This window comes from Psilocybe cubensis, chromosome 4 (assembly GCF_017499595.1).
Source record: "Psilocybe cubensis strain MGC-MH-2018 chromosome 4, whole genome shotgun sequence".
In the NCBI taxonomy this organism is placed as follows: domain Eukaryota; kingdom Fungi; phylum Basidiomycota; class Agaricomycetes; order Agaricales; family Agrocybaceae; genus Psilocybe; species Psilocybe cubensis.
Window position 1 is genome coordinate 981,876 of NC_063002.1, and position 16,874 is coordinate 998,749.

The 16,874-nt window shown below is 44.6% G+C and overlaps 9 protein-coding genes across 9 annotated transcripts; 5 read left to right on the plus strand and 4 right to left on the minus strand.

Annotated features, from left to right (window-relative positions):
* Positions 1-574: 574 nt before the first annotated feature.
* On the plus strand, positions 575-2,349 carry JR316_0004417 (uncharacterized protein; the record flags this gene model as incomplete). The annotated part of the gene is made up of 5 exons (XM_047890183.1): positions 575-885; positions 944-1,766; positions 1,847-1,861; positions 1,905-2,094; positions 2,246-2,349. The coding sequence occupies 5 exons, from the start codon at positions 575-577 to the stop codon at positions 2,347-2,349; spliced, it is 1,443 nt and encodes a 480-aa protein (XP_047749944.1).
* Positions 2,350-2,609: 260 nt separating this feature from the next.
* JR316_0004418 (uncharacterized protein) lies at positions 2,610-3,329 on the minus strand (the record flags this gene model as incomplete). Its single annotated transcript, XM_047890184.1, has 2 exons — positions 2,610-3,096; positions 3,148-3,329. The coding sequence occupies 2 exons, from the start codon at positions 3,327-3,329 to the stop codon at positions 2,610-2,612; spliced, it is 669 nt and encodes a 222-aa protein (XP_047749945.1).
* A 2,899-nt stretch (positions 3,330-6,228) lies between these two features.
* Positions 6,229-8,011, plus strand: JR316_0004419 (uncharacterized protein; the record flags this gene model as incomplete). Its single annotated transcript, XM_047890185.1, has 5 exons — positions 6,229-6,539; positions 6,603-7,428; positions 7,509-7,523; positions 7,567-7,852; positions 7,908-8,011. 5 exons carry the CDS (start codon positions 6,229-6,231, stop codon positions 8,009-8,011), a joined length of 1,542 nt encoding a protein of 513 aa, XP_047749946.1.
* A 366-nt stretch (positions 8,012-8,377) lies between these two features.
* On the minus strand, positions 8,378-9,315 carry JR316_0004420 (Protein AF-9-like protein; the record flags this gene model as incomplete). The annotated part of the gene is made up of 4 exons (XM_047890186.1): positions 8,378-8,855; positions 8,906-8,942; positions 8,998-9,226; positions 9,289-9,315. The coding sequence occupies 4 exons, from the start codon at positions 9,313-9,315 to the stop codon at positions 8,378-8,380; spliced, it is 771 nt and encodes a 256-aa protein (XP_047749947.1).
* A 119-nt stretch (positions 9,316-9,434) lies between these two features.
* Positions 9,435-9,851, plus strand: JR316_0004421 (Cytochrome c oxidase subunit 7, mitochondrial; the record flags this gene model as incomplete). The annotated part of the gene is made up of 5 exons (XM_047890187.1): positions 9,435-9,462; positions 9,513-9,550; positions 9,602-9,653; positions 9,713-9,780; positions 9,834-9,851. The coding sequence occupies 5 exons, from the start codon at positions 9,435-9,437 to the stop codon at positions 9,849-9,851; spliced, it is 204 nt and encodes a 67-aa protein (XP_047749948.1).
* Positions 9,852-11,705: 1,854 nt separating this feature from the next.
* JR316_0004422 (uncharacterized protein) lies at positions 11,706-12,182 on the plus strand (the record flags this gene model as incomplete). Its single annotated transcript, XM_047890188.1, has 2 exons — positions 11,706-11,781; positions 11,845-12,182. 2 exons carry the CDS (start codon positions 11,706-11,708, stop codon positions 12,180-12,182), a joined length of 414 nt encoding a protein of 137 aa, XP_047749949.1.
* A 338-nt stretch (positions 12,183-12,520) lies between these two features.
* On the minus strand, positions 12,521-13,422 carry JR316_0004423 (uncharacterized protein; the record flags this gene model as incomplete). Its single annotated transcript, XM_047890189.1, has 6 exons — positions 12,521-12,648; positions 12,698-12,890; positions 12,948-12,992; positions 13,053-13,200; positions 13,274-13,295; positions 13,347-13,422. 6 exons carry the CDS (start codon positions 13,420-13,422, stop codon positions 12,521-12,523), a joined length of 612 nt encoding a protein of 203 aa, XP_047749950.1.
* Positions 13,423-13,793: 371 nt separating this feature from the next.
* On the plus strand, positions 13,794-15,530 carry JR316_0004424 (Protein CSN12-like protein; the record flags this gene model as incomplete). The annotated part of the gene is made up of 10 exons (XM_047890190.1): positions 13,794-13,925; positions 13,984-14,120; positions 14,175-14,265; positions 14,320-14,417; positions 14,470-14,545; positions 14,604-14,696; positions 14,746-14,802; positions 14,853-14,914; positions 14,966-15,211; positions 15,299-15,530. The coding sequence occupies 10 exons, from the start codon at positions 13,794-13,796 to the stop codon at positions 15,528-15,530; spliced, it is 1,224 nt and encodes a 407-aa protein (XP_047749951.1).
* Positions 15,531-15,977: 447 nt separating this feature from the next.
* On the minus strand, positions 15,978-16,627 carry JR316_0004425 (uncharacterized protein; the record flags this gene model as incomplete). The annotated part of the gene is made up of 3 exons (XM_047890191.1): positions 15,978-16,119; positions 16,183-16,319; positions 16,400-16,627. 3 exons carry the CDS (start codon positions 16,625-16,627, stop codon positions 15,978-15,980), a joined length of 507 nt encoding a protein of 168 aa, XP_047749952.1.
* Positions 16,628-16,874: the final 247 nt, after the last annotated feature.

The window sequence follows — 16,874 nt, forward strand, 5'->3', positions numbered from 1 at the left end:
AACCCTTAAGACCAGGTCAGAGCGGAGGGTGGTAGTGTTGGGAGGCACTGTTCACTGCAGGTGTAGAGAGCACGACTGTGATTAACCCGGTCACGCTCACTCCGCGCCTTTTTTATTCCTCAAAATCTCGGCAAGCTGCCAGATCGTATGCTAATTATAGTAATATAGCTGACTTGCAATGGCATTGGCATGCTTTCTTCAACATCATCTCACGATCCTCATGTTGTTGGTTCACATTTACGATTCATTTCTACAGGAACTACCTAAATAGCTGTGTCTCGCAAACATCTTTGTGTTTGTTATAAACTTGTCTTCAATACGCGGCACGAGGTATAACCAATAGACCGTTGGTTCGGCTATGAGGCGCAATCCACAAGACCTTGCTGGTAGTGGTGCAAATCAGTCTAGTAGTGAGTTCGGAACAAGCTGTGCGTGGACCTATTGTGAATTTTGTATTCCAGAAGATGACATGGCATCCTCAAAGTTCAAGAATATACTGCACGTCGCCGGCTTTCCGAATTTGATTGAACCTCGCGAACACATCCCTTCCGATATTTATTGTCGTATTCTATCGATGGCAGGGAATGGGTTTCCCTTTTGGCCAGGTTCTACTCCAATCCTACCAGAGCCATACAATCGGCGAACGATTGAGCTTGGAGATGTCGGATATTTAAACCAGATGGGCAACTTCGAATTCGCATTCAATCTTTTCCTCCCCTCTGACGATCCCTTGAACCAATTTAACCGAAACAAACTTCCAGAAGGGTATGTCCCATTAGATCCTCCTTGTGAGTCGGAAATCTCCAGAATACCAGGGTACTATCCGCCTGGATCTGTCATTGCGACCAAGGGCGTTGACGTTCATCGACTTGGTGAAAACCCTCTGTATGTCATTGTCCGAATTTAAATCAAATTTATTCATTGAAACTGAAATTCGCAACAGTCACCTCAAATTTACTTCTTCGGAGCCAGAAGTGGCCGTCGTTGTCCTCCCTGATGGTGCCAGAAGAGAAGATTTGGCGACGTCCCGTGTACAGGAATATTTGAAGAAACACGCTGCAAACTGGATACAATTCTTCAGCGACGCAGACCTTTTTCGTGCAATTCCGAATGGTGGTATATATGTGATTACTGGCTTCGATAAAGCAGTATCATACTCAGCGTCTACCTTTCCTGGACGAGGTTTTGTGGGCAACAGATGCATATCTTTCGAATATCCAAGTAAATCTTGGTTTCTCGACCGCAAATCGGGTATCTCCACTTACAACTGGAAAACTTCTGAGCGTGATACCGAAGAACGATGTTTATTTTTTCGTGGAATACGGATAGGACTCTCACACCCAGAGTGGAACCTGCGAATTGATGTGTACCTCGATTCCACTCCCGTCTCGGTGTTGCCCCAAGCTCCTCCCATCTCGGACCAAATTCTGCCTGCAAAACAGGACGGCAAACCTATTCAACCTGGCAGCGACAATCATAGTAAAGGACTGGATATCGATAGCCATGACAAAGAAAATCAGGATATCGATAGCCCTGACGAAGAAAATCAGGATACCGATAGCCATGACGAAGAAAATCAGGATATCGATAGCCATGACGAAGAAAATCAGGATACCGATAGCCGTGACGGAAAAAACCAAGATACCAATAGCGATGACGAAGAAAATCAGGATACCAATAGTGATGACGAAGAAAATCAGGATATCGATAGCGATGACGAAGAAAGTCAGGATCCCGTTGTGGATCCCATTGTCAGAGTCCAGAATGTACGTAGTATCCATCGCCGATTCAACTAAGTCTGAAATACCTTAAGTCTTCATTTCACCCGTCGGACTTAATTCTCCAGATAATGCTTTCTCAGGTATGTTTGCTTTTTGGAATTTTTGAATATTTTTTGACTGAAGGGCTCCTTGTATCAGTACCCTGATGCCACAGTTGCTCTTGTTGATGACTACATATGGTCGAACGCGATAAAGCATTCCCAAAAATCCGACGATCCGTTGACTTTTAAATGTTCACAAGGAGCCTTCGTTGCGGATTGGGGATCCGTATTAGAAAACATCTTCAAGTCACATGAAATTGTTGAGAAAGATGGTGTGTTATGACTTATGGCATTCTCATCCGATTCAATGTTAATAAAATTAAGGGATTCTGCTTCTTACTCCGCAACGGAAAAAAAGAATTTCCTGGGTGCGTGGCATGATCTGAAGGGTGAAAAAACTTTCATTAAATATGTTTTCCTCAGATTTGGTGGCTTCGCAATTTATGGAGCCCACTGAGGCCAAAGCGACTTACAGTGGAACCAGCTTGGGCAGCAAATCTCATTCTGGATTTGATTCGTCAGGGTGAAGCTATGAAAGGATCAGACGAGATTTTTAAAATTCGTTACTAGTGGCTGCTTGGTGGCGGCTAACATATTGAACAGTATTTTCCTGCCATAGACTGGCCACAGTGGTCAAATTCATTCCAATATCTCATGTTACTTGTACAAGCGAGCCGAGTTTCATTAGCTTTTGAACTTCATCTAGTCCGTTAATTTCAAGCGATCATGTAACTGCATTTAATTCAATCTACTTTTGTGATATGTGGTAGTGGGCCAAATTATTAATCTACTTTTCCCAAAGAGAAAGTGCTACAATTCCAAAGCAAATGTGATTTCCATTAAACTGTGCAGGCTCTATCATTGTGCGTTTTAAGTTTGCCTGTGAAGAGCCTGGTCCCATGATGTTCCAGACATACTTGTATGCTTGGCCTCCAATGTCACTGGTGGTAGTCATGGTAGACAGCTTTCGTCCGAAAATACCTTTAATAACGTCGTCTGGTTTCACCTTCCTGGCTTTGTCCCTGGAGTAGTGAAGGAGACCAACAGCACCTTCTGTTACGTAGGTACCTTCAACGAGAACCAGTCGGCCGTTGCGATCTTTCTTCTTGAGATTGGGCAATACACGATTGTACCAGCTCTTAAGCTGCGATTCGAGGTACTCCTCTACATTTGAAAGAGTTGCAAGCTTGTGTATCCGGTATTCAGAACTCGTAAATACGAGAGCTGATACCGTCTTGCTCAACTTAGGCGATATTTTGAACTGGTATGCCTTCCTTTACACCGTGTATCAGAGTAGAAAAAATTACAAGAATGAGGAGACGTACCCCATCCATTCCACCGGGTTATGGTACTCGTTGAAGTATTCAGGTCCCGAGGGTGCCCCCCTGGTCAGAATCATATCATGCCTATACGAGTAAGACACTCCACTGTTGCCTTCAAATGGCATGAATCCTTCAGGGGGCTCTTGGTTAAATCGCACAGCGTTTTCCTGCGCGGTGAGATACATATTGAACAAACTTCGAAAAGATCCATCCGCTTGGAACTGTCCAACATCTCCGGGTTTGATGTCAGATACGGGCGAGGGACGGAACAAGGGGATATGAAACGATATCTCGAGGATTCCACATTTCATATATTCTAAGTAGTAGCCATGACTGTCTTCATTCAGCTCCTTTGACAGCATCTATCGCAGGTGAGCAGAAATTCATGTTATCTATGATGAGGGCTTACGGTCGGCTCAAAATGGGTATAGTATGAATCTAATTTGAGGTGATCAAAATCAAAAGGCTCCGTAAGAATCAAGTTTAGTACATACGCCACGGCTGTTTGGATCCTCGAGGCGAAAGTTTTGAAAAAAAACTTGAATAATGAGATTTCATTTCTCCCCGAGCCTGAGTCACGTCGACTCTACTATTGGGATTAGGTTCCTGCTAAACAGAGATAGAATGTTGACACCTTTTCCTCTATCATGATTGCAAGTATGTCGACGTACATGTACAGGGCCCGTACTTATGTGAATGGACTCGAAACTTGCGGGTGGAACGTATTCCAACCTGGTAATCTGAGCCTTTTCTAGGCTGTCAGTGCCGCCGCCCTAGGCAATAAGTTACGGCTAGGTTCTATAGCCACAAACATTAAATAGGAGTTACCGGATTTCCATGACCACTTCTTCCGGCAGATGGCAACTGACCGATATTACGTGAAGCCAGAGTGGGTATGTGTGAGTTATTGATATCATTTCCAACGTTAGATCTTGTTTGCCTATGACCAGGCATCCACTGAGTCTTGTCTGTAGCCTTACTACTAGTTGTGTACGGATGTGCGACAGATTGTGTCGTCGAATCCTGATTGTGGATAATGATACCATCAGATCAGAAACTATTCTCAGATAATTACAAGCACATACAGCTCTTGGCGGATGGTTTGCTGGACTGCTATTGTTCAGTGAATTTGGGTAAGAGGGTGGATGATCTCTCTCAGCAGGAATATTAGATATATGGAGGTCAGTCATGGAATCTTGGATTGACTAGTAGATTAATCGTCAACTTGTTAGATGAAATAAAATATTTTAGCCGATGCGTACCCCCAATGTTGCTTGAATGCTGACGTTAGAGACACGGCTGCGCTCTCTAGTATGATTGCGATCCGCTGAAGAAACAGTACGTTATCAGCAGTTAATATCAACTGGTGAAATGAAAAATTAACGGTAACTTACCATCGGAATGGGTCCTAGACCTACTGCGCCTTGACGTGTTTTCTTGAGACGACATACTGAGAAGTAGTAGATGGTCAGTCAATGGCAAAGTGGGTACTCCCTGTCGGTTTAATATGTAGAGAGAAATAGCAGAAATGCGGCAAACACGAGGATTGCTCAGTAATCCTTATCAACCTCATGGCGATCTACCATTTCAAGCAATTGGCATCCAGTTTCTGACTCCGCAGGTGGGTAAAGACACCGCTAAGCAGGTATTGACAGGTATTTTGTCGAAGTGTGTATGTTCGTGGGCAAGTGCTATTTTTGGCATCATATGTCTTGGCAATGTTTGCCAAGCCCTATTCACTAGAAGTTACTACAAAGTCGTTCGTTATATTTGTCAGAATAGAGTTGATTTAGTATACGTCATTGAAATATCATTCATGGCCCTTTCTCAACGACTATAGACGAAAGGGACATTCACCAGAAAGGATCTCCACGAGTTTTTTTTTGCGCGGACAGTCCGCCAGACTGTCCGCGGGACTTGGGGTATACCTTGTGAATTTGTGACTATAATGTGACGTCCGGGCCACGTCAGGGAGTCACTCGCCTGGTCACTGTCCCAGACAGCGAGCTCATGAAAGTGTTCCTCGACATGGCCTGCCGCCTGATGCGCTACATGGTGCGCACATTATTCGCAACATGTTCCACTGCTGCCCCAAACGTGTGAGAATTTATTTGTTGCATTACGGCTTTTTTGGATATTGGCTGGCTCAACTTGAACTCACGAACTGTACCAACACAGTCATTGACATGTACTTCCACAGGAATATATTTGTAATAAAAGACCAAAAATAACTAAAGCCAAAACAATGGTGAACATCCTCAAGGCCAGGTCGGAGCGTAGGGTGGTAGTATGAGGAGGGGCACTGTTCACTGTAGAACCCTAACCTGGTAACGCTCACTATAAGGCCTATGAGCTATGAGTCCGGCAAACAGTCCTCGGGAACACTTGACAATCACTGCCGGCGACGACTACTGTAAGTTAAACAAACAGCTGTTGTTTTACATGTTTTATGTATATTCAGCTGTAAGTTCGACATACATCATTACTTACACTCAAATAATTTCCATAAAAGGCGATTATTTGAGTGTAAGTAGACTGTATGTTGAACTTACAGCTGAACTTACATAAAACATGTAAAACAATGGCTGTTTGTTCAACTTACAGCAGTCATCGCCCGCAGTGAATCAAGTTCTCGGCAGCTGCCGGCCAATAGCGTCGTATGCTAATTATAGTAACATAGCTGACTTGGCATTGGCATGCTGCCTTCAACATCATCTCACGATCCTCATGTTGTTGGTTCGTATTTACGATTCACTTTTACAGGTACTACCTAAGTAGCTGCTGTCTCGCAGACATCTTCTTGTTTGTTATTAACTTGTCTTCAATACGCGGCACGAGGTATAACCAATAGACCGTTGGTTGGCGCAGGTTCGGCTATGGGGCGCAATCCACAAGACCTTGTTTGTAGTGGTGCAAATAGTGAGTCTCCGAACATGTTGTGCGTGGACCCATTGTGAATTTTGTATTCCAGAAGATGACACGGCATCCTCAAAGTTCAAGAATATACTGCACGTCGCCGGCTTTCCGAATTTGATTGAACCTCGCGAACACATCCCTTCCGATATTTATTGTCGTATTCTATCGATGGCAGGGAATGGGTTTCCCTTTTGGCCAGGTTCTACTCCAATCCTACCAGAGCCATACAATCGGCGAACGATTGAGCTTGGAGATGTCGGATATTTAAACCAGATGGGCAACTTCGAATTCGCATTCAATCTTTTCCTCCCCTCTGACGATCCCTTGAACCAATTCAACCGAAAAAAACTTCCAGAAGGGTATGTCCCATTAGATCCTCCTTGTGAGTCGGAAATCTCCAGAATACCAGGGTACTATCCGCCTGGATCTGTCATTGCGACCAAGGGCGTTGACGTTCATCGGCTAGGTGAAAACCCTCTGTATGTCATTTTCCGAATTTAAATCAAATTTATTCCATTCATTGAAACTGAAATTCGCAACAGTCACCTCAAATTTACTTCTTCGGAGCCAGAAGTGGCCGTCGTTGTCCTCCCTGATGGTGCCAGAAGAGAAGATTTGGCGACGTCCCGTGTACAGGAATATTTGAAGAAACACGCTGCAAACTGGATACAATTCTTCAGCGACGCAGACCTTTTTCGTGCAATTCCGAATGGTGGTATATATGTGATTACTGGCTTCGATAAAGCAGTATCATACTCAGCTTCTACCTTTCCTGGACGAGGTTTTGTGGGCAACAGACAGATATCTTTCGAATATGAAAAAAAATTTTGGTATCTCGACCGCAAAACGGGTATCTCTACTTACAACTGGAAAACTTCTGAGCGTCATACCAAAGAACGATGTTTATTTCTTCGTGGCATACGGATAGGACTCTCACACCCAGAGTGGAACCTGCGAATTGACGAAGTGCACCCCGATTCCACTCCCGTTTCGGTGTTGCCCCAAGCTCCCCCCATCTCGGACCAAATTTTGCCTGCAAAACAGGACGGCAAACCTATTCAACCTGGCAGTGACAACCATAGTAAAGGACTGGATATCGATAGCCCTGACGAAGAAAATCAGGATACCGATAGCCATGACGGAGAACAACAGGATACCAATAGCCATGACGAAGAAAATCAGGATACCGATAGCCATGATGGCAAACAACAGGATACCGATAGCCATAATGGAAAACAACAGGATACCGATAGCCATGACGAAGAAAATCAGGATATCGATAGCCATGACGAAGAAAATGAGGATAGTGATAGCGATGCCGAAGAAAATCAGAATCCCGTTGTGGATCCCATTGTCACAGTCCGGAATGTACGTAGTATCCATCGCCGATTCAACTAAGTCTGAAATACTTTTAGTGTTCATTTCACCCGTCGGACTTAATTCTCCAGATAATGCTTTCTCAGGTATGTTTGCTTTTTGCAATTTTTGAATATTTTTTGACTGAAGGGCTCCTTGTATCAGTACCCTGATGCCAACGTTGCTCTTGTTGATGACTATATATGGTCGAACATGATAGAGCATTCCGAAAAATCCGACGATCCGTTGACTTTTAAATGTTCACAAGGAGCCTTCGTTGCGGATTGGGGATCCCTATTGGAAAACATCTTCAAGTCACACGAAATTGTTGAGAAAGATGGTGTGTTATGGCCTATGGTATTCTCATCCGATTCAATGTTAATAAAACTAAGGGATTTTGCTTCTTACTCCACAACGGAAAAAAAGGATTTCCTGGGTGCGTGGCATGAACTGAAGTGTGAAAAGACTTTCATTAAATATGTTTTCCTCAGATCTGGTGGCTTCGCAATTTATGGAGCCGACTGAGGCCAAAGCGACTTGCAGTGGAACCAGCTTGGGCATCAAATCTCATCCTGGATTTGATTCGTCAGGGTGAAGCTATTAAAGGATCAGACGAGATTTTTGAAATTTGTTATTAGTGGCTGCTTGGTGGCGGCTAACATATTGAACAGTATTTTCCTACTATAGACTGGCCACGGTGATCGAATTCATTCCAATATCTCATGTTACCTGTACAAGCGACACGAGTTTCATTAGCTTTGGAACTTAGATAGAGGTCCGTTAATTTCAAGCGATCATGTAACTAGATTTAATTCAAATCCTAGCGATTAACTAGACTTTATTTGAACTTTGGAAGTGTATTCAAGTACGTCGGCAAGTTGCAAAACTATCTAACTCGTTCCATAATCATTACAATATGTTTACAATAAAAACGGGTGAACGTCAAAAAAGAAAACAAGAACTATGACCCCATAACATCGAGTTCTCTTTGCAATCTTTCCAATTCCCTCTCCTTTTCAATTAATTTTTCTCGCCATCGATCTTGCTCAGCAATAACAGCTTTTCGAGCTTCTTCGAGCCTCTCAGACTCTTCTTTCTCCATCTGAGCATTGAACTCTGGAACACCACCTTTGGATGCTTCCAATGATCCTGGGTTTGCGAGGTGAAATGGAACTGGCTTGCGCTTTGTCTTTGGGAGAGGCGTCGGGGGATGTTGAAGAAGAATGTTGAGGAAGTTTTGATATGGATCATTGAATACCACCTCGTCGTATTGCCATGAATGCACGGGGCCAGCTTTGATTGCCTGTTCCAAGGGTGGAATTTCTGGTTCCCCGGTTGCCGTCCAAGGATGAAGTTTGAGGTGATGGTAAAAAGTTATGGCTTTCTCGCCTGATTCTGGGACAAAGGTAATTCGTATTTGGATCTCAAATTCACCCCATCTGAAATTGCTGTCAGCACTAAGACTATGAGAGGTATGAGCAAGTCGTACCCTGTTTCTGTTAATTCGAATGGGGCCTTGTCGACATCTGAGGACATAAGTTTCACCTTAGTTTTACATGACTGGAACCTTGAACAACATACTGCGCGATGGATTTGGATAAGTATCGTGTAGTTTGAACGTAACACGCTTGATAAAATAGCTTAAATCATCTGCGCCTCCAACTTGATCAGAATTTGGGGGCGAAGCAGCACTGCGGACGGCGACTGTCCATCGATGTGTGTGTTCTTGAGACGGCGCAAGCAGCTTTTCTTGGCTGGTTAAAACTGTTGCCGTGTTGCCATAGATGATTGGACGAAATATGCTGGTTCCCTGCGCCAAAATTGAAGTGTAAGAAAGGAATTTGAGAGGTAGAGGAAGGGTATTTTGCGTACTCTGACACGAACGCGCTCATTGGCCATGGTCGAGAATGGGTCTCGGCTGTCGGAATGGCAAACTCCGCAACCACCCGTAATTCAAAGCCAACTGTACGCCGCCCTCAACCACAACAATCCCTCATCTTCAACGCATACAGCCAACCATGTCGCTCCTCAGCCCCCTTTATGACAGTATGGGCCTTGATACGCTTTTGTAATTCAAAACTAAGGTTTCTTCATAGTGCCCAACCAGTCTCTTGAGAAACAGAAGTACTACCAGGTTTGTTAACGGACTGCTTTTGTGTGTGTACGTCTCCTAACCCCCATGTAGAACTCCAGGAAGCCTTTAATCTTGCGCGGTCCACGGGCACCCCTCTACGTTGGTTAGTATTGCAACACTCCCAACGTCCTCTATCCAAAGACTGAGAGGCGTGCATACCAGGTGCTTACACCGCTCTCTTCGCCGTCGGGATGGCCTCAACCCTTTACGCGTGTGCTGGATTGGTGCTGGTGAGTACTATTGGGCCTTTCAAGAACAACTTTCTTACGCGGTTTTGATACAGGGAAATAAGGCAGAGTAGATGTCCTGCTACATCGTTTAGAGGTTCTGCGTCCATCAAATACCTACATGTAACGGCATAGAAATTCTCATTCATTTTTCGATTGGCGTCCTCCATATCACAATCCATAGAGCAAGAATCGCAAATGAAGAGATGTATGTGCCCTTTGAGAAACCCTTCGTCTGGCACCCATCAGTGGATGCGGTATGTCCATTATCCTCCCTGCCGACATTGAAATGCAAACACACGCAACGCATTTTTACTGCCACCCGTGAAATATGAACGAACCCTGACGCTAATGGAAATACTTAGACAGCTACTCAGACTGCCTTATACACTTTGCCGTCAGTGACTATTCCATGTTGTAATTGGATCTTCGCGTTTTTGCCCTCGGCCTGCGAACTATCCTTGTCCATGATGGCTTTTCTAGGCAAACAGGGCAACATATGATGAGCGTCTATGTCCCTGGCAACGATGTCGTGATGCTCCCCCTAGCAGTTGCACAGCCAGCATTCGTATTACTGTAAGTCCCTGTTAGAGAGAGAAACAACACCTACATTGAAAAAGAGCAGTTTCAAATGGCCTGTGAGGATCGTAATCAGTGGTCGGTGCTGTGCTGCACATGACGTGCATCCCCATTCTGCACTCGCGTCATGTCAACTCGGCACAGGTTTTCCCATCATGTCCTTGATATCACACCCTGGCTCGAGTACATGCGCGCCCCGCTTATAATAACGGATGTTTCTTTAGATCAGCTATCGAAACTATGTCTATCTCAATCATGACCTCTATATCCGAAAGAGACGAACTTCGACGTCCACAGCGACCTCCAGGCCAGCACCCACCTATAACCGAGGACGAATCACTTCCAAAGTACGATGTCGCTGTCAGTAGAAGGTACTGTCCTGCCTCGTCCGTGGGATGCTGTCCTGTGCTGATTATGAAACAATCAAATCCATCTACATCTTGTATTATCCTTAATGATGTTCCATCCCTCAAGCAATTCTCAAGGAACAAGCAGCAGTGTTCATTTCCCAAGCAGTACATATGATGATTATAGACACGGGAGCCCATTAAAGTGAGTGTTAACCTTTTAGATGTTGTTTTCGAAATCCATGCCTCAACGATCGTCTACAAGTGTGTCGTCCTCTACCAGACGACCACTCAGGCCTCTGCCGCGCCACGAAAGATATGTGTATACGTACCGTCTAGTCGCCAACCAGGCTCCCTTGCAATTCATGATCTCGTATGCATTATTGTTCTCTGATCCGCTTTACCCAGATTCGCTTATGATTTTTATGTATGCGGTATCACACAGAGTTGAACCAGAATCAGGGAAAGCCAGGCCTGGAAAATATACCTTTCGCCTTTCATTAAAAGCCAACGGCATAGAGCGGACATTAAGCGAACCCACGACGAGGAATCTCAAGGTGGATCCACGAAAATTGGATTTCATAGTCTTGTGCGTTTTTTCCTGCAAACCACCATCGAATACCAATCATTCAATGCACCTCCTCTCTTCACTCCCACACACCCCATGGACCACAGCATCTTTCCAGGAAAATCGGGTTTACCGTCAGGCTCGCTTTGGTCGGTCCGTGTATGGCTTCGAGTCAATTCGGTCGATCATCGGCTATTTGGTGACGATGACTTATGGATAGCAAAGGATCCCGACTTCAACTCGATCGGAGATGCTTCATTTGCCCGGCAGAGAAGTGTTGAGGCTGGAGAACAGGTTTACAATACATACGTGGGAAGAGCTTTGGTGACTTTTATTATAAAGTGCGTATTATACGTTTTCTTTGCAGATAATCGATCTTGGGGCTAACTGACCGCAGGTGGAAACCTGTCGGAAGCAAAACATTTTCATATTCAATGGAATATGAGGCGAATGGAGTAGGAGATATCCTGTTTGAGGATTACAGATTGCGTCTTGATGGAGATCCCAGAGGTCTAAGCTTCCTCATTTTGTGAGTCCTCACTTTGGTTTCCACCATCGCAATGGCTCATCCAGCCGAAAAAACCAGCACGACACCAACCAACTCGATCCCTGCCGGAGCATCTCACAAACTACGTGTTTGGCTACGTAGCTTGGTCCCTCTCCCCGCTTCCGATCCCTCGACATCTTACGTTCTACCTTTCAACGATTCTTTCATCTATCAAAGGATATGGAAGTGCGACAACTTTAAAATGGGCGCACGGCTCGACTTTGAATCTCTAGGCCCAAAAATGATCATGGGATTCTCATCCGGAGTGCCTGAAACTATTATCACTCAAAATCCATCCACAGTCGACGATCTTACCAGTCCAAAATCAATGTACAAAGAAAAACGAGACGGTTATGATTTCTGAATTTTTGTGCGGTTTTGCATCGCATTTGTATGATTTTATATTTTCCTTCATGACTGTATGATGACATTTCGGGGTTTCAATTTACATTTGTTTCTAGCCAATACCAACTTACCAAGTACATGTAATTGTGTTTCTAATTTTGTAGTATCATTATTGTATAACTTCTATCTTTATTGAAAGTACACGGAATAATAGACTGACATCGGACTGTGTCCCTTCATATAGGCTAGAAGCACAACAGGATGATGAACAATAGTGTTCCGGAGACCCCATGATTACGCTCGAATGACGGCTTGGTTGCATCGCTGGCGGCGAAACAGAAACATGAGGCTAGCAGTCTAAATCTGCTGGGAGAAAAAGTCCTTCCAATCTCTATCTTCCCACGAGCTCTCAATCTTGGATTGGTACAATCCGTCCCACAGAACAGTAGGAGACACGTGAACTCCATTCTGCCTTGAGAATTTGACTGAAATAAACCGTTACAATGAAATATATTTGTCTAGTGGGAAACGCACTGTTGTACTTCAAGTCATCAGTGACGGCGTTACCACCGTTTGGAGAACCTTTGAAAGCAAGAAGATCTTTGAAAGCTTCAACTTTATCTGCGGGGAGAACCTCTGCTGCGAGCTTGGCCAAATTATCACGGACTTGTCGAGTCGTCAAATCTTGGGTAGGAATGTCAAAATATTCTTCCTGGTGCTTGTAGAGCTATAAGGATAAAGTTTATTATGATTATATGCGCGCATCAAGGATCAAATAACGTACATTAAGGCTGAATGCCCAGAAGTTCTCAGGGGAAACGCGTAGAGCCTTTTGATAGTGTCATTCCTCAATCAGTGGGTCTGCAAATACTCGACAAAAAACACGTACAGCAAGTCCAGCCTCGTTTGTGAGAGTCGACATGGCATGCCACGGTTGAACCTGGAAACGGTATATAACCTGAACTTTGCCCTCGTATGGCCCACCGCGTTCAATGAGGGGCTTCAAGATCTTGTCTATCTTGAACGCCATTTTGGCACTATCATAGGGGTAAATAGGGGCCAACTTAGTACGCGTTTCCCTTGCATATCAGAGTTGATGTCAGTCTTCACCTATATGGGCAGACATAATCCACTGTGTAACATGTTTTAGACATGACCTATGACTATTTGAACAGATGCTCACAGAAGACATCTATGGTATGCAACGCGCCAGAGCTTCCAAGAATGGTTTGAGCGCGTAGAGAGGGTTGTAGAGCCATGCTTGTTGGAAAATGATGTGAAAGCGAAGCACAAAAACAGATGAGGCTGGAATTGAAGGCTTATATCGTTGTTGTTGTTGTCTAGAAACTAATCTCGTGCCAATGCAATCATCTCTTTGAAAGATTGCCTAACACACTCGACTTACGTCAAAGCTCACTAATGAGGAGCGCGTTTTCACGTGATCTTTTTGTTGGCAAGCACGGACAAAGTAAATGAGACCGATGACACGAACTGGCCAATCAAGCCATAGCAAGATAGATTCTCCTTCAATTATATACCTTCAGTTTGTAGCCGAATACAAGGTAAAGCTCTTTCCCAATGGAATTCGGACTCGTCTTACATATCTCATCCAGCTTAGCATATTATGCCGATGGATTTCTCTACGTTTCTCGTGCAACTGAACGACGCGATCGTATACGAGAACGGTCCAAATCTAGCATTTCTGCTCCGTCCTACGAGCCCCCACGGGAAGGACCTAGTGAAAGAGTTTCGGAATCCAACAGTAAGTCTCCAGCCGATTCAATGCGCCTTGTTCTGTCTGAGGAATCTAATGTGTGCAGCGCGCATCGTTTAGCCGGTATGAAGGATCGATGCAGAGTCCCTGGGACGAGATTGCCATCCAATATGTTCTAGTGTGCACCCATGTGGCGAAGAAACGGTCCCTGGAAGCATTCAAGGAAGAGGCCCAACTTGTATCGTCAGTACCATGTCAAACTAATCATCTTTCACTTTTCTCACCTTATCCGAACAGACTGTTTTTCAGATTCTTTACAGAAACCCCTGGTTGGACATTACCTGCCCTCTGCTCCATATTGCGTGACCTCCGCGATCTGGCCATCGATGTTAGTCTGTTTAAATACTTTTAATCTATATCCATGTCTAATGTAGCCGACCAGGCCGACCATTATGCCAAATACAACAACCAGAAGAGTGAATGCATGGAAGAGTCAGCAAGGGTCATTGCAAAAGCTTTCAGTTATTGCGTGATGGACAGGCGAGTTCTTCCTTACATCTTTCAAGTAATTCAGCATTAAATCCTTCCTCAGACAATCACCACTGGAGCAGTCACGGAAGTGGGGTGTATACTATCTAGTCGGTTTGGTGATGAAATGCTACTTTCGGGTGAGTCTGGTGCAGGATTCTGTAACTGAATATCACTGATTCCATCCCATTTTTATAGATCAAACGAATATCCCTCTCAAAAAATATCTTACGAGCTTTAGAAGCCAACAACGACATTCCCGCGTTATCCCTCTACCCGAGAGCTCATCAAGTGAGTTTCTTTCAACAGAATGGCGGTTTATTGATCATATGCGCGAAAGGTCACTTATAGGTATTATATTGGCATGCTAAGTTTTCTGAATGAAGAGTTTGCCAAGGTCAGTTTTTTGGTCATTTTCCTATGCTAAAGCTGATGCGACTCATTCAGTCTGAAGAGCAACTAACCCTTGCTTTCTATAATTGTCATGTTGATTCACATTCCAACCAGGAGTATGTCTAAGCACCTATTGCCTCTGTCTATTTGCTGAATATTTTCTGCAGGCGCATTCTAGCTCATTTGATACCTCTTCGTATCTTGAAAGGTCATCTTCCGTCAACTGAACTAATGAAGCGATTCCCTGTTCTCGACGAGCTATTCTCTCCTTTCATTACAGCCATTAAAAAGGGCGACATCAAATCCTATGACCAAGCACTCGAGGCTTGGGAGACGCGTCTATTGGAACTCAATCTTTGGCTCTCTCTGGAGAAGGCACGCGAGCTCTGTCTGCGGAGTTTGTTCCGAAGAATGTAAATGCCGTCTCCTATGCGATTTTTGCCGCTGATTGGCTGAACTTTTCTCCACTCTCACTGACCGACACTCCTTTGTATGTTTAGGTGGGTTGCTGTGGACAAGGGAACACGATTGCCCATATCACTATTCCATTCCGCTTTAACTGTTTCCGGTCTCGACGTGACGGATGATGAAGCGGAATGTCTGGTCGCCAATTTGATCTTCAGAGGCTTCATACGCGGGTACATCAGCCACGAGAGGAAGATGGTCGTCCTTGCGTCGACAAATGCCTTCCCGCCCGTGGCAGACCGGCCCTCGCCTCTTTCGTCCATCTGAACATCAGCACATAGCCACCCCAATCCACTGTTTAACGATGAAAGCGCGACAGTTGGGACACAATGAGGATCAATTAGGACGAAGATTCAAAATTATTCTAATTCCTCTGATGGAATAACCTTGCCATTTCTAATGATGGCTTTTTGTTAAGTATAACATTTCTATCATTATTATACACTTTCTATTTCATCTGGAATTAATCATTTTCCGCGTCATTTGTCTTCTATAATTGTGACATGACCAACACTTGAAACAATTCGTCCAGAAAAGGCAACGCCATTGCCACTAATGGAAAAAAGATCTTTTTTTACAATTTGTGTAAGAAATGTATTATCCAGCGCCCAGATCACTGATTTTATAGATGTACAATACGGTTGAAAAGATAATCATGGTAAAGAACGAAGAAGGGTATCTTATAATCACACAGAGAGAACAGGCATACTATGATCAAACAACAGCCGGGGTGCAAGAGGAGCTCTCCCCAAGCAACCCAGTCGCATCCGCAAAATTGAACGCGGGGGATTCCATAGTCCATCCGGCGGTCGTCTGAGGCGGCAAAGTGAGAACACGATCCTTACACTCGCGATCCCTGGTGCGCAGTATTCATAGGTCAGCATTATGGTCGAGAAGGAAAACGCAGACCCCCGTCTACCTGTATATGGTGCACGACGAAGGCTGGCAGAACCTGGTCGTCGCAATCGGGTTACCAGACTCGTCGCGTAAAGGCACACATTCTCCATAGCGCATCGCCATTGGTTTGTCCGCATTCTCATACTGCCCCACCGCGAACTGTCAAAATTCGATGACCTCTCAAAGTCAGTTGGAATGCAGGAGGTAAAATCAGATTTGAGTAAAGGGATGATCCTCACAGTCTGCATGTTGTCCGCGGGATCTTGGATGGCCGCCCTGCACATGTCTGCCTGTTCTTTGGCCTTTGACACATCGATAGGCGCTAGGACCTGAGGCTTCAGGCCACTAGCTAACTTCGAGGGCGACAAACCTCCAGGACTCGGGGGCAATGTCAACATCCTGTTTGATAGAGCGAACGCGGCTGACACAGAAACGAGACAGATGAAGGCAGCACCGAAGAACTTCATGACACGATTGCGAGTGATAATTGGTTTTTTTAACGTTGCTGGTGATAAATATGAAGCAGTGGGGGTAATGTGCAAAAGATAGGCCTATAAGCGTGAATGTTGATGGTTCGGATGAATGAATAGTAGTCGGGGATGCTTGAAACGAAGTCCAGATTTAATAAGACCATGACGAGTGTGCTTTTACACTTGTTATCACAACGGAGGCTGACGATTTGCAATCCTTTTGCATTACCAATGGTACTGGTCC